Source organism: Monopterus albus, unplaced genomic scaffold (genome assembly GCF_001952655.1).
Source record: "Monopterus albus unplaced genomic scaffold, M_albus_1.0 scaffold23.1, whole genome shotgun sequence".
Classification (NCBI taxonomy): domain Eukaryota; kingdom Metazoa; phylum Chordata; class Actinopteri; order Synbranchiformes; family Synbranchidae; genus Monopterus; species Monopterus albus.
In genome coordinates this window covers 3,527,185-3,540,230 of record NW_018127903.1, presented here as the reverse complement: position 1 = coordinate 3,540,230, position 13,046 = coordinate 3,527,185, and the positions used below count along the sequence as shown (strand labels likewise).

The 13,046-nt window shown below is 41.2% G+C and overlaps 1 protein-coding gene across 1 annotated transcript in view; it reads left to right on the top strand.

Moving 5' to 3' along the window:
- Positions 1–11,833, top strand: part of morc2 (MORC family CW-type zinc finger 2) — a 20,981-nt gene extending 9,148 nt beyond the window's left edge. Inside the window, exons 10-28 of the mRNA XM_020594489.1 lie at positions 31–156; positions 243–322; positions 398–480; positions 657–742; positions 1,006–1,146; positions 1,231–1,389; positions 4,618–4,733; positions 4,815–4,920; positions 5,073–5,205; positions 5,285–5,368; positions 5,540–5,788; positions 5,915–6,145; positions 7,515–7,634; positions 7,959–8,016; positions 8,123–8,261; positions 8,355–8,522; positions 9,012–9,105; positions 10,943–11,131; positions 11,242–11,833. Of these exons, the coding sequence (XP_020450145.1) occupies positions 31–156; positions 243–322; positions 398–480; positions 657–742; positions 1,006–1,146; positions 1,231–1,389; positions 4,618–4,733; positions 4,815–4,920; positions 5,073–5,205; positions 5,285–5,368; positions 5,540–5,788; positions 5,915–6,145; positions 7,515–7,634; positions 7,959–8,016; positions 8,123–8,261; positions 8,355–8,522; positions 9,012–9,105; positions 10,943–11,131; positions 11,242–11,310 (2,431 nt within the window). The 3' untranslated portion in view covers positions 11,311–11,833. The remainder of the gene's footprint in view (positions 1–30; positions 157–242; positions 323–397; positions 481–656; positions 743–1,005; positions 1,147–1,230; positions 1,390–4,617; positions 4,734–4,814; positions 4,921–5,072; positions 5,206–5,284; positions 5,369–5,539; positions 5,789–5,914; positions 6,146–7,514; positions 7,635–7,958; positions 8,017–8,122; positions 8,262–8,354; positions 8,523–9,011; positions 9,106–10,942; positions 11,132–11,241) is intronic.
- Positions 11,834–13,046: the final 1,213 nt, after the last annotated feature.

Sequence of the window (13,046 nt, the reverse complement as noted above, 5' to 3'; positions counted from 1 at the left end):
TAATGATGAAGGTCATGCCCTTACCCTTAGGAAACCAGAGAGAAGATCGTTCAGGGCGTATGCTGCTGTTTTGTACATTGATCCACGCATGAGGATTTTTATCCAGGGACATAAAGTCAGGACTAAGAGACTGTCCTGCTGTCTTTATAAACCAAGGTGATATAATAAAGCATGTTTACTGTGTGTGTAACTTCTGTATTCCATTAACAACATTTTAATTGGCCTTCTTGTTTTGTTAATAGGGTTTACAAATACTCATCTACTCGTTTCAAAACTCGTGCTGAGCAAGAGGTCAAGAAAGCAGATCACCTCGCTAAGATTGGTGAGTTGGTGGTGTTTTTATACATGGTTTGCCTTAGTTTTAGTTGACTTAACACTAGTTTGACATGTATTTCAGCGGAGGAGAAAGCCAGAGAGGCTGACAGTAAGCGCATGGCTTTGGAGGCCAGATTAGGAGAGGACCTGTCAAAAGATTCACGGGTAAGCCAAAGAGGAGCATATGCTGGTTCATTTTTCAAATGCAAATGTGTTTGCCCCCATGTAAAGAAGGTTTTTAACTGAAGCTGGCACAAAATACATCTACTAAAATTGTAATTTGAAACCCCTCAACTAATGTATTAAATACTGATTTCTCCCTCCTCCCACTCTTCTTCTAGGCAGTTCTGAGAAAGGTTCAGGACGCAGCCATGATGCTCCGACGGGATTCTGACATGAAGAAAAGGATTCTCGAAGCCAAACAAAAGTATGATAAAATTGTAAAACCTGGTTTCTCTCATACATAGATTTACAAACTGTTCAAATGAAGTTTTGTTATACCTCTTACTGATCAGCATAATAGGTTGTAGATTTTTGTGAAATTTGGCAAATACAACAAAACACAACAATATGTTCTGTTTGCATATAAAGAGAACAGTTCGAGTACAGTAAAGCAAGTAAAGACCACCTAACAGAACACTTGACTTTTGCTGGGCTTTGTCTGTATCCTTCTCTTTTCTTATTCTTCAGAGCATTAAAGGAGCCCAAGGAGCTGAATTTTATATTTGGAGTGAACATTGAACAGAGGGACCTAGATGGGATGTTTGTGTACAACTGCTCTCGTCTCATCAAAATGTATGAGAAGACAGGGCCCCAGCTGGAGGGAGGCATGTGAGTAACCTACACCCCAGTGAAAGGTGACTGTGAATGAGTAAATCATTAATGACGTATGGCTGTGTGGTTTGTACATTGTAGGGCTTGTGGAGGTGTGGTTGGAGTAGTGGATGTCCCATATTTGGTTCTTGAGCCAACTCATAACAAACAAGACTTTGCAGATGCTAAGGAGTATCGACATTTACTGAAATCCATGGGGGAACATTTAGCTCAGTACTGGAAGGACACTAACATTGGTAAGTTTTCCTTAAGGATCAGATTTTCCTTCATGAGCAACACCTGACCTGCACAGTTCAGATAGAAAAATCAAGTCTTCCATCCAGGTTAGGATTGGAAGACTGTTCTCAGTCAATAGACTTGCATCACACTGCTGTCCTAATCAATCTCCAATCTGTACATATTTTTCTATTGTCCTTCTTCGAGGGTATTAATGGTGTTGTACACAAAGTGATGCAACTAGCCCTGCCTAACTTTCACACCTCCACACACTTGGCCAGTTGCTGCAGGAAGTGGGCATGATTGTTGGACTGTCTATTTTGGGACATTAGAAAAATTGAACACAATTTCAAACGATGCCCTGAGCACTTCTTTTGAAGCCTGCTTTAATGGATTAAGGTGGCATCAGCAAGTCAGACATCAAGAAATGCAGAGATATGGGTAAAGTAATGTTTGAGCTAGAGCAGAAGTGCAAGTAAATGGTTTGTTGCAGCTGCAGTAAGGAGGAGGTAGGAAAGTGTTCATTTCAAAATGCCCACTTTAAACATTTTCCTGGATATACAGTAATATTGAGTATACAACTTAGTTGAGTAATTCTATATTTTTGAACTACAATCTTTTGTTTTAACCTTACCCGCCCTACGCTATGTGTGTTAATGTACCGTCTGCCAAAAGCCAAGGATTTTATAAATGACTTTGGGGAACTCCTAGGTGGTCTGATTCCACAATTTGACAGTTTCCTAATCTGTGGAGATTTTAATATTCATGTTGACTGGGCTTCGGATCACATGGCGAAGGAGTTCAGCTACTTGCTTGAATCCTTTGATCTCATACAGTCTGTTGTGGGCCCCACTCATTCACGTGGGGGCACCCTGGACCTTGTTATTTCGCGGGGCCTGTCGGTTTGCATCAAGGATGTATCAAACATGGACGTCACGGATCATTTTCTTATCCACTTTGAGGTGCTGGTGGCGACAAGTGCCTCTAGATCACTGGCTCCCTGCCAGCGACGTAGGATTATTACTCCAGCTACAGCGTTGGATTTTGCGATGGCTTTCTCTGCTGCTGAGCTGTGCTCCTCAGGGGCTGCGAACATCCCTGCATGTCCTGACGGTCTCCTCGGCTTATTTGACTCTATTTGTTTTACGATTATGGAGTCCATCGCTCCCTTGGTGAAAAGGAGGGCTAGGAACTCTGTTGACCCATGGCTGAATGACACCACCCGTGCCTTGCGAAGACGATGCTGGCAGGCGGAATGAAAGTGGAAGAAAGATGGACTACATGTCTCCCTTATGATGTTAAGGGACAGCTTTCTTTCTTATCAGAAAGCTGTAAAGGACTCTAAATCACAATATTTATCTAATATCATTCAGAATAAGAGTCATCTTCCAAAGGTTCTGTTCAGTACCATCAATGTGGTTATCAACCCTCAGGCTACATTGGCCACTGAGGGCTTGGTTGCGAATTGTAATTTGTTTCAGAGATATTGTATTGATAAAGTTTTGAATATTAGGTGAAACATTTCCATTTCCCTCCCTCATGTATCACCTGTATCTCAGGCATGTCAGTTATTTGATTCATTTACTCTGATCTCCCTGCATCAACTTAAAAAAATTGGTCACGCATCTCAAACCCACCTCTTCTCCTCGGGACGTAGTCCCAGCCAGGATTATTGAGGCGTTCGATACGGTAGGACCTACCTTGGTCAATCTCATTAATGGCTCTCTTAGCTCAGGGTTGGTCCCCACCGCTCTTAAGCATGCAGTAGTGAGGCCTCTTCAGAAGAAAGCAAATCTCAATCCAACTGATCCGGCTAATTTTCGCCCAATATCTTTACTGCCTTTCTTAGCTAAAATAATGAAAAAAGTGGTTCTCACGCAGCTGCAGTCTCACCTCGAGGCTCTGGACATTGCTGACAAATTTCAGTCAGGTTTTAAGGCTCGACATAGTACAGAGTCGGCGTTGCTGAGGATCCATAATGATATCGCCATGGCTCTTGATGCCAAGCGCCCTATTATTTTAGTTTTACTTGATCTGTCGGCGGCTTTTGATACTGTTGATCATGCAGTTTTATTATTGACTCTGGAACACCTTGTCGGGCTGAGGGGCACGGTTTTAAAGTGGTTTGGCTCTTAAGAGATAGAACCTTTTCTGTCACTATTGATGAGTCTTCTTCTGATACAGTCCATCTTACTTCTGGCATTCCACAGGGATCAACCTTGGCACCACTACTTTTTTCCTTGTATATCTCACCATTGGTGTCAATTATATCCAGGCATAATGTTCATTTTCATTTCTACGGGGATGACATTCACATCTATATGCCACTGGTATTATCTGACCCAAAAGCGTTTACTCCATTGTATGACTGTATTCGGGATATTAAGAATTGGCTTGCTCAGAATTTTAATAAGATGGAATTTATTCTTATCAGCCCCGACCAAGCCACAGGTGTATCCAGCTTATGTGCCGCTGCTCCTGCCCCTGCACTTACAGACAGGGTAAAAAACCTGGGAGTGATATTTGATACGGGTTTTAAGTTTGATAAGCAGATCAGATCCGTTGTTAAGACCTGTTTCTTTTATCTCAGACTCTTAACTAAGGTTAAGCCTTTTTTTTTTTATCTTGGGGAAACTTAGAAAAGGCGATTCATGCTTTTATCACTTCGCGTTTAAATTACTGCAATGCCTTGTACGTTGGTATACCTCAGTCGCTGCTTAGAAAACTCCAGCTGGTCCAAAATGCAGTAGCTCGGCTTCTGTCCAACACTCCCAGGCTTGCCCACATTACTCCGGTTCTCCGCACTTTACACTGGCTGCCTGACATTTTAGGATCGTGTTTAAGACTCTTACTTGTGTTTAAAGCCTTACATGGCCTTGCCCCACCTTACTTGGCAGATCTTTTATTTGTTTATGTCCCGTGCAGAGCCTTGCGCTCCTCGGAAAAATTATACCTAGTGGTCCCAATCCAAAAATTGGGGGGACCGCGCATTTGCCGTTTATGGCCCTCGACTGTGGAACTCACTACCGCTAGAGATTCGATCTACGACCGAGCTAACGGTTTTTAAATCCAGATTAAAAATGTATCTTTTTAAACAAGCTTTAATTTGTTTTATTTGCCGTTGAACGGCATTGTGCACATGTTTTATATTTTATGATTATTGGGTTATGGTTTAGTAGTGCTCTGTTGGTTTTAGTATTGTTTTTAGTGTATAGTTATCCTTATTTTGTGCAGCACTTTGGGCTCCCCGAGAGTGAAGTTCTGGGATGAGTTTGGATATCTGTCTGCCAGCTGGTCTGCACCGCCATCCTCAGAACCACGATATAAGAGACGTCGGGCCATGGAGATACCAATCACTATTCAGTGTGGTTAGTTATATATCCATACGCGCACAAACAGAGATGTACTGTAGCTCAGTATACTGACAATTTGCCCCAATCTATTTTCAGATAAGTGTTTAAAGTGGAGAACGCTGCCATTCCAGATGGATGCTGTGGACAAACGCTACCCAGACAGTTGGGTTTGTCTCATGAATCCTGACAGCACTCAGGACAGGTACACACATGTTTTATAGGATGTCTTTAAAGTTTGCTATTCATGCTGTATTATTAGTTTAAATATTCATGTGAGGTATTTATTCTGGGACAGCTGTGTCACTACATTGCTGTTGTGTAATGTAGCATTTTATATGCAATTTGTGTTTTTAGGTGTGATGCACCTGAACAGAAGCAAAATTTGCCATGTGGGGTTCTGAAGAAAGACAAGCTGACAGCTGAAGACAAACAGAAAGAACTGGCAGAGAAAATTAAACAGCAGCAAGAGAAACTAGAGGCTTTGCAGGTATTTCATCCATCTCTCACATTCTCTCTCTGTTTTGTTCTGTTATATCAGGACATAACTATTGTATTTTCCATCACAGAAAACCAACACCATCAAATCTGCAGCAGATGTAAAGAAGCTACCACTGGAGGTCAGCATGAAGCCAACAGAGAGCTCTTCTCAGGTACAAACTCTACCTACATTACATTGAAAAGTTCAGTAACCTGCTTAAAACCACTTGATTGTGCTGCATAGCGAGTGTACTTGTTGGCCAATGTCTGGTTCATTCTTAAAGATTTCTCATAATCTGCCTGCAATGTTTCTTTTCTCTCCTTTTCCTGTGTTATTGGTGTAGGCAACTAGATCTTCTGAGAGGTTCACAACACGGCCCCGCTCTCCGCCACTCCCAGCTCACCTCAAAAATGCCCCGAGTGCCCCTTCAACTCGTGCTAGTTCTCAGCGCCCCACTCGGACACCCCCTGCTCCCCCACCACCATCCAAAGTTGAATCATCCAGAACTAAAACTGTGGCAAAGGCTCCTCCACCTGCAAAGCCAGTCCCCAAGGCTACGCCAAAAACACCCCCACCAAGCCGCAGCTCACGGGTAAGTTACAAGTTTTAGGAAGTATTATACTAATACCATAAAGTAGCATTGTAAGATTATGTTGGTGAAATCATTCAATATATCTGCCTTTACAGCAGTGAAAAAGTGATGTGTCTCTTTCCATAGACATCTGCCAAAGCAGCACCTCCCAAACCAGCAGCTACTGGACAACGCAAGAGGATAATAGAGCTGGAGGACAGTGACGAGGAGGAAGAAGAGGAGGAAGAGGAGGACAGTGAGGAAGAGAGTGAAGAAAAAGAACCACAGACAAAGAAATCCACAATGGCCACAGCAGCTGTTAACCATGGGAAAGTGGTAGAGAAGGCTCCACCTCCCAAACGGGGCAGGTTGGACGAGGTAAACACAACATAGTTCAAATACAGTATGAGAGTAGGATCTTCTTGCCATCAGATTGGAAACACTGTAGTTCTAATTTCTAATCCTACTGAAAGTATATTGGTAGCTAAAGTTCCGCAGGTCAACAGAAGACAAACTAGGTGTATAAAATACGAGCATTAACAACTCTGCATAAACCATTCGGGTGTTCACCTGTGTGTTTAAAACTGGGTGTGAGGGGCATTGTACAACATGCTGCCAGGACTGTGCTATACGCTGCTGTCCCCTTTTTTTCTGCTGCTTTTTGCTTTTCCTCCCTCAGCACCACTTGTGTGATAAGAGAGATTAATGTTCCAGGAATAAATAAATGCAGGTAAGTATATAACAAAAGTAAACAGGCAGGTGTTTGGTTGCAGCATTGTAAGGTTCTCATCTATTACAGGTGAAGTGTCTGCCACATATGGTAAATCCACTGGCTAATCAAGCATAAAGTTTACTCTAATTCCACATCTGAACAATAACTAAATGCAGTAATAAAGGACATGCTACTCCATGTCTTCATAAATAGGCTTTAACTACCCATTGACTTTAGAATGTATGTACAGTATATCTAAAGTTTAGACTTGATTTCTCTAGCTTTTTATTCATCTACCATGATGCTGATCAATGCAGAGATTCAGCTATATTAATCCTTAGAGCAGGGCTCTCAAACATGTCTTTTTTTTTTTTTTTTTTTGCCTAAGGTGCAGAGAATATACAGTGTATATAGCCTATAATGCAAACATGATACAACTAAAACATTCACACAACAGAACTTTGTGTAGTGAACCTGCTCAAAGTGCAATCCAATCAAATACACATATGTCCCACCCACCTTTGACACCAGTTGAGTCACTCTGTCAGGTTTGTTTGCATCACTTAAGCCATAATGTTACCAACTCTTTTGGACGGTGTTGCATTAAAAGTCTTCACTTAAATGAAACAAACATTTACTGTACAAAAAACAGGAGGTACATTGCCATGTATTCAGTTGGTTGTGCTGTGTTGTAGCCTAATATAAAACACGAGTAACTCTTGGCCGCATTCATTTTGTCAAAGTAGGTCAAGTAAAATACTGTAGGTTGGAGACCCCTGCCTTACAGAATATTAGCACAGTGGCCAAGTGTCTTGTCATCTGGTAATTAGTGGCATTAAAAGATATTTTGTGATTAGATATTCATGTGTTTCCTTGGGCAAATCTTGTCAGAAGACTTCTTAATTTGCTTCCTACGATATTTGAATGTTGACAAAAACAATTTCAGGGTCTTATACTGAAGAAAAGAAGGAAGTACAGCTTTACAGTTTAGTTACTGAACCTCTGTTCAGAGCCCATATGCTGTTGACCTTGCAGGTTAACACACACTCTCAGCCTGGGAAGAAAGGGGTTTCTGCTCCCACGCGGCACACACAAAGTACAGCACCCTCTGACCCTAAATCCATTTCCATGCAACTGCAAGGGGCTAAAGCCAAGGTAGCTTTATTCGGTCCCTCTCTCTCCTACCCTCAAAGCATCTGCTTTTACAGCTTTTAACAACAGTACAACTTGATCTTTCATCTGATCTGGGTTTTACATCAATTATCATTTTCTCTTCTAACAATTCTCTTTAATCAAAGATGTCATTCTTCTTTAATGACACTGCAATCAAGCATGTCCTCACCCAGTGACTGAGGCCACACTGGAACTTTCACTTCTTTCATTAACAGGGATGCAAATCATTTCTTTTAACCTCGCTCTGGCTTTTTAGTAAATATGTTTTTCTGATTGCATTGGTGGTAATGCTTGTTTTGTTTACAGCCACCTGAGAAGCCTGCACAGCAGGAACCAGAGAATGACACTAAAAATGCTCAGAAGGGTGAGATAATAGACTGCTCTACACTAACATGTCTCACACAAAACTGGACAAATAAAGCCCCTTGGATGAATTTCTACTTATGTTTTTTTTTTTTTTTTTTCCACAGATAAGGGTCTGCAGGTTGAAGTACGTGTCAATAAGGAGTGGTACACAGGCAAAGTTATTGCTGTGGAGTTAAATAAGCAGAGCGTTCGCTGGAAAGTTAAATTTGACTACGTACCTACATCCACCCCCAAAGACCGATGGTAAGATACTGTCTTTGCTGCTGCATTTTGGGCACATATTGTTCACATGCCAGATAATTAATATCCTATACATGTATGTGTGTATCTGTAAAGGGTGTTTAAGGGTAGCGATGAAGTGCGGTTGATGCGGCCGCCATCTCCAATCTCTCAGATACCCGACACCCAGCAGGAGACTGAGAAGGGGCCGGCACCCATGGAGCCGGACACTACTCAACCAGGAACCAGTCGAGAAGTGACTGATAGCCTGGTCACCATGTTGAGGCAAGCTGCTAATAATGTTTGAGATTTTTCAAGTTGGACTGAAAACGATATTGATGTCCTCATATGTATGTGAGAATAGGTTTTAATTGCTGAAACGTTCAACCTGCAACACAGCTACACTGGGAGAAATGGGGGGCCAAAATACACAGCCCTTGTTCTGTGCAGAAATGCACTCCAGTTTGTCTGAGGCTCAAATGAAGCCTCATCCATCCCATTAAGATAATTTCTGTTGGAATCTTTCAGAATTACAGTCTGTTCAAGACCATTTTTTTCTTGGAATTAAGTGTTTTGTCACTGAAAAAAATTACCTGCATAGATCACTTTAGATGCCAGGATCACTTTATGAAATGATCCAAACATAAATGCATAATCGAAATCACAGCCTCTCTTGGTTATCAGAATATGACCCTGGGAGATATTTTGACATGCACTTATATTTGTTCCTATAAAGCTGAGTAAGAGAATGACACTGCTACGTTCATCTTTCAGAACAATGCTGCGTTACTTCTTCCCTCCTGCTTTTCGAATTCCCAAGGATGATGTTAACAGCATGACTGCTGAGGAGTTGGTGGCCTTTCCTCTGGTGAGATACAGTCGCTTCACAAAGTATACAGACGCCTTCACTTTTTGCACACTTCATTGTGTTGATATAGTTTTAAATGGATAAAATTGCCATTTTTACCCTTCAATTTACAATCAGCCTTTAATGGCTAAGAGAAATTTCTTAAAATTCAAAAACTGAAATCTACTTTAATAGTATTACAGTTGCAGGCGGGTGCATCCTATTTGTTTTAAGTACAGTGCCTTGCGAAAGTATTCGGCCCCCTTGAACTTTGCGACCTTTTGCCACATTTCAGGCTTCAAACATAAAGATATAAAACTGTAATTTTTTGTGAAGAATCAACAACAAGTGGGACACAATCATGAAGTGGAAGAAGAAAGCCATTTCTTAAAGATATCCATAAAAAGTGTCGTTTAAAGTTTGCCACAAGCCACCTGGGAGACGCACCAAACATGTGGAAGAAGGTGCTCTGGTCAGATGAAACCAAAATCGAACTTTTTGGCAACAATGCAAAATGTTATGTTTGGCGTAAAAGCAACACAGCTCATCACCCTGAACACACCATCCCCACTGTCAAACATGGTGGTGGCAGCATCCTGGTTTGGGCCTGCTTTTCTTCAGCAGGGACAGGGAAGATGGTTAAAATTGATGGGAAGATGGATGGAGCCAAATACAGGACCATTCTGGAAGGAAACCTGATGGTGTCTGCAAAAGACCTGAGACTGGGACGGAGATTTGTCTTCCAACAAGACAATGATCCAAAACATAAAGCAAAATCTACATTGGAATGGTTCACAAATAAACATATCCAGGTGTTAGAATGGCCAAGTCAAAGTCCAGACCTGAATCCAATCGAGAATCTGTGGGAAGAACTGAAAACTGCTGTTCACAAACGCTCTCTATCCAACCTCACTGAGCTCGAGCTGTTTTGCAAGGCGGAATGGGCAAAAATTTCAGTCTCTTGATGTGCAAAACTGATAGAGACATACCCCAAGTGACTTACAGCTGTAATCGCAGCAAAAGGTGGCGCTACAAAGTATTAACTTAAGGGGGCTGAATAATTTTGCACGGCCAATTTTTCAGTTTTTTATTTGTTAAAAACGTTTGAAATATCCAATAAATTTCGTTCCACTTCATGATTGTGTCCCACTTGTTGTTGATTCTTCACAAAAAATTACAGTTTTATATCTTTATGTTTGAAGCCTGAAATGTGGCAAAAGGTCGCAAAGTTCAAGGGGGCCGAATACTTTCGCAAGGCACTGTACGTGTTTGACTCACCTTGATTGGTGTCCGCTTGGAGCAAATTGAACACATGGTTGAGAAAGACACATGCCTGTGTATATAAGGTGCCACAGTTCACACTGAATGTCAGGATGAAAACCAAGCCCATGAAATCCCAGAGACTCTTTTTAGACATTGGTGATAAAATTGTGGCTAGGCCTAGATCAGGGTCCAGGAGCACAATGAGGCTCAATAACTGAAATGGAAGATGCTTAGAACCACCAAGACTCTACTTAGTTTGGCTGGATGGCCAAATCTACAATCAGACAAAAGGGGCCATGGTCAGGGAGGTGACCAAGAACCCAGCAGTCCATCTAAAAGAGTCTCATAAGCCATCCGCAGAGATGGGAGAGCCTGCCAGAAGGATGAGCATCTCAGCAGAATTCATCAGTCAGATCTTTTTGCCTAGAGAGAAGCCTCTTTGGGTAGAGACATGACAGTCCGCTTGGAGGTTATCTCACAGCTTTTAAAGGACTGCACAGTGAAATAATACTCAGGTAATGAGCAGATCTAGGAATGTGTTTATATATTCTTAATATCGTGTATTAATGTTTTTTTTTTTTCCTCCTTGATTTAGAAAGAGTATTTCCAGCAGTATGAATCAGGACTGCAGTCGTTGTGCAACTCTTACCAAAGCAGAGCTGATGCCCGGGCCAAAGCTGTGGAAGAGAAGAACAGCAGCACTGAGGTCAAACTGAAGGAGGCAGATGAGAAATTACAGAAACTAAGAACAAACATAGTAGCACTTCTGCAAAAAGTGCAAGAGGTAAGATTGCTGTACCATACATTGTTGATGGGCCATGTAACAGAACAGCTCCACAGATTAAGAAAATGTACTGCACCATCTTAAAGTAATTTTTTTTTTAACACCTTTAGGACATTGACATAAACACAGATGACGAGCTTGACGCCTACATAGAGGACCTCCTTACCAAAGGTGATTAATAAGAAGACAGAAAAGAGAGAGAGAGAGAGAGAAGAGAACATGCATATAAACAGTTTTTATACAGGCCATGGCTTGCTGTTGGTTCCCCAAGGACACATGCAGAGTTGGCTGTGAATATTTGGGGATATTGTTGATCCTTCCACTTGTTAAATCAGACTGTGATACGTTTAGTCTTGATCATTTCAGCATTTAGTAAATAACTGTGCACTCTGACTCTGGGCAGGTTCTCTGGTATTCCTACATTGTTGGATAGCCCTCTGGTCTGTGGTTTTCTTTTAGCCTTTTTTATATACCTGCTTATATATGTTAATCTGTGTTTAAGCCATCCTATCCTCATTGATTATTTGTGTAGGTTTAATGCAGTTTAGGCTCCCTTTATATAGCCATCTATTGCTGTAGATGACATTTGTCATTATGGTCCATTGTCGGGTAAGAACTGGAAGTGACTCAAGACTGGGGCTTGGCTAGGCTTGTGCTCAGCACTCCTGCCTTTACTTAAACATAACTTTTTATTTATGTATACTAAAAACACAACAGTGTTGCCCCTAACCTTCTCCTATCCTGGTCTGCCTAACAAGCAAACCTGGTGAATCTTTTACAGTTGGGTGATATGTCACACCCACAAACAAGAACTGCTTACTGGGTTTTATCAGTATAAATATTTCATCCCTCCTACGTTTAAGCTATGACTGTTCTGTTTTATTTTCGGATATAAAAAAAAAATCTCAAAAGAAAATGTGTTCATAAAATATATACAGTGCCTCTGTCTATCATTTTGAACAGGTTTTACCATGTCATGGAAATGTTTTATTCAAAACACTGCATGCTTTCAGTCTTTTTGTTCTGATTGGAACAAATTATTCTGTATTTTTGACACATCCATACTTACAATAAACAAGTTCACCAATGCTTGTATTCATGTTATTTTGATGTCTATATGCTAAATAAAAAGTTGGAAAATTAAAATTTTTGTTAAAGCCATTAAGTACTGATATCAAAATTATTTTCCCATTTTTCTTTTGAGATTTCTGTCACCATCTCAAAAAGGTGAACAGAATTGTATTCGTTTTATTGAATCAGGTGCTGAATTTTAAAACAAAACTATCAGTGCTGTGAGCACATAACTGAAATTTCATTCAGTTTTGGAGTCAAGGCAGAAATTACACATCTAAAAGCAGAAGTATCTGCATAAAACTTTGGAAAGTGAAACATGGCTGATAAATCAACATTGTGTCTTTAGTACGGTGTTGGACCACCATATGCCACCAGAAGAGCTTCCATGCACCTTGGCTGGAGGGATGAGCACCAGTCTTCCAAAAGATATTCACTTGTGTTTTGATGATGGTGATGGTGGAGATGCTGTCTTAACACGTCGCTCAAAAAATCTGCCATAGATGTTCAACTGGGTTGAGACCTGGTGACTGTGAAGGCCAGAGAGTATGATTGACATCGTTTTCATACTCGGCAAATCATTGACACCCCCATGTCCTATGGATGAGGACACTGTTATCCTGGAAGAGTTAGGTTGGTTTGCAAACCAATAAACACCAGAAGAAGAAGAAGGTTTGCAGTGACCCTTCCTTCTAAGGCGACAAGTGGACCCAAACCATGCAGCAAAAAATCCTCCCCAGAGCGTAACAGAGCCACCGGATCCCCTCGCTATAGGCCACGCATTCAGGATATTCCTTTAACTTGTTACGCGTCTGATTGGTTTTCTCAATATAATATGGGTGAA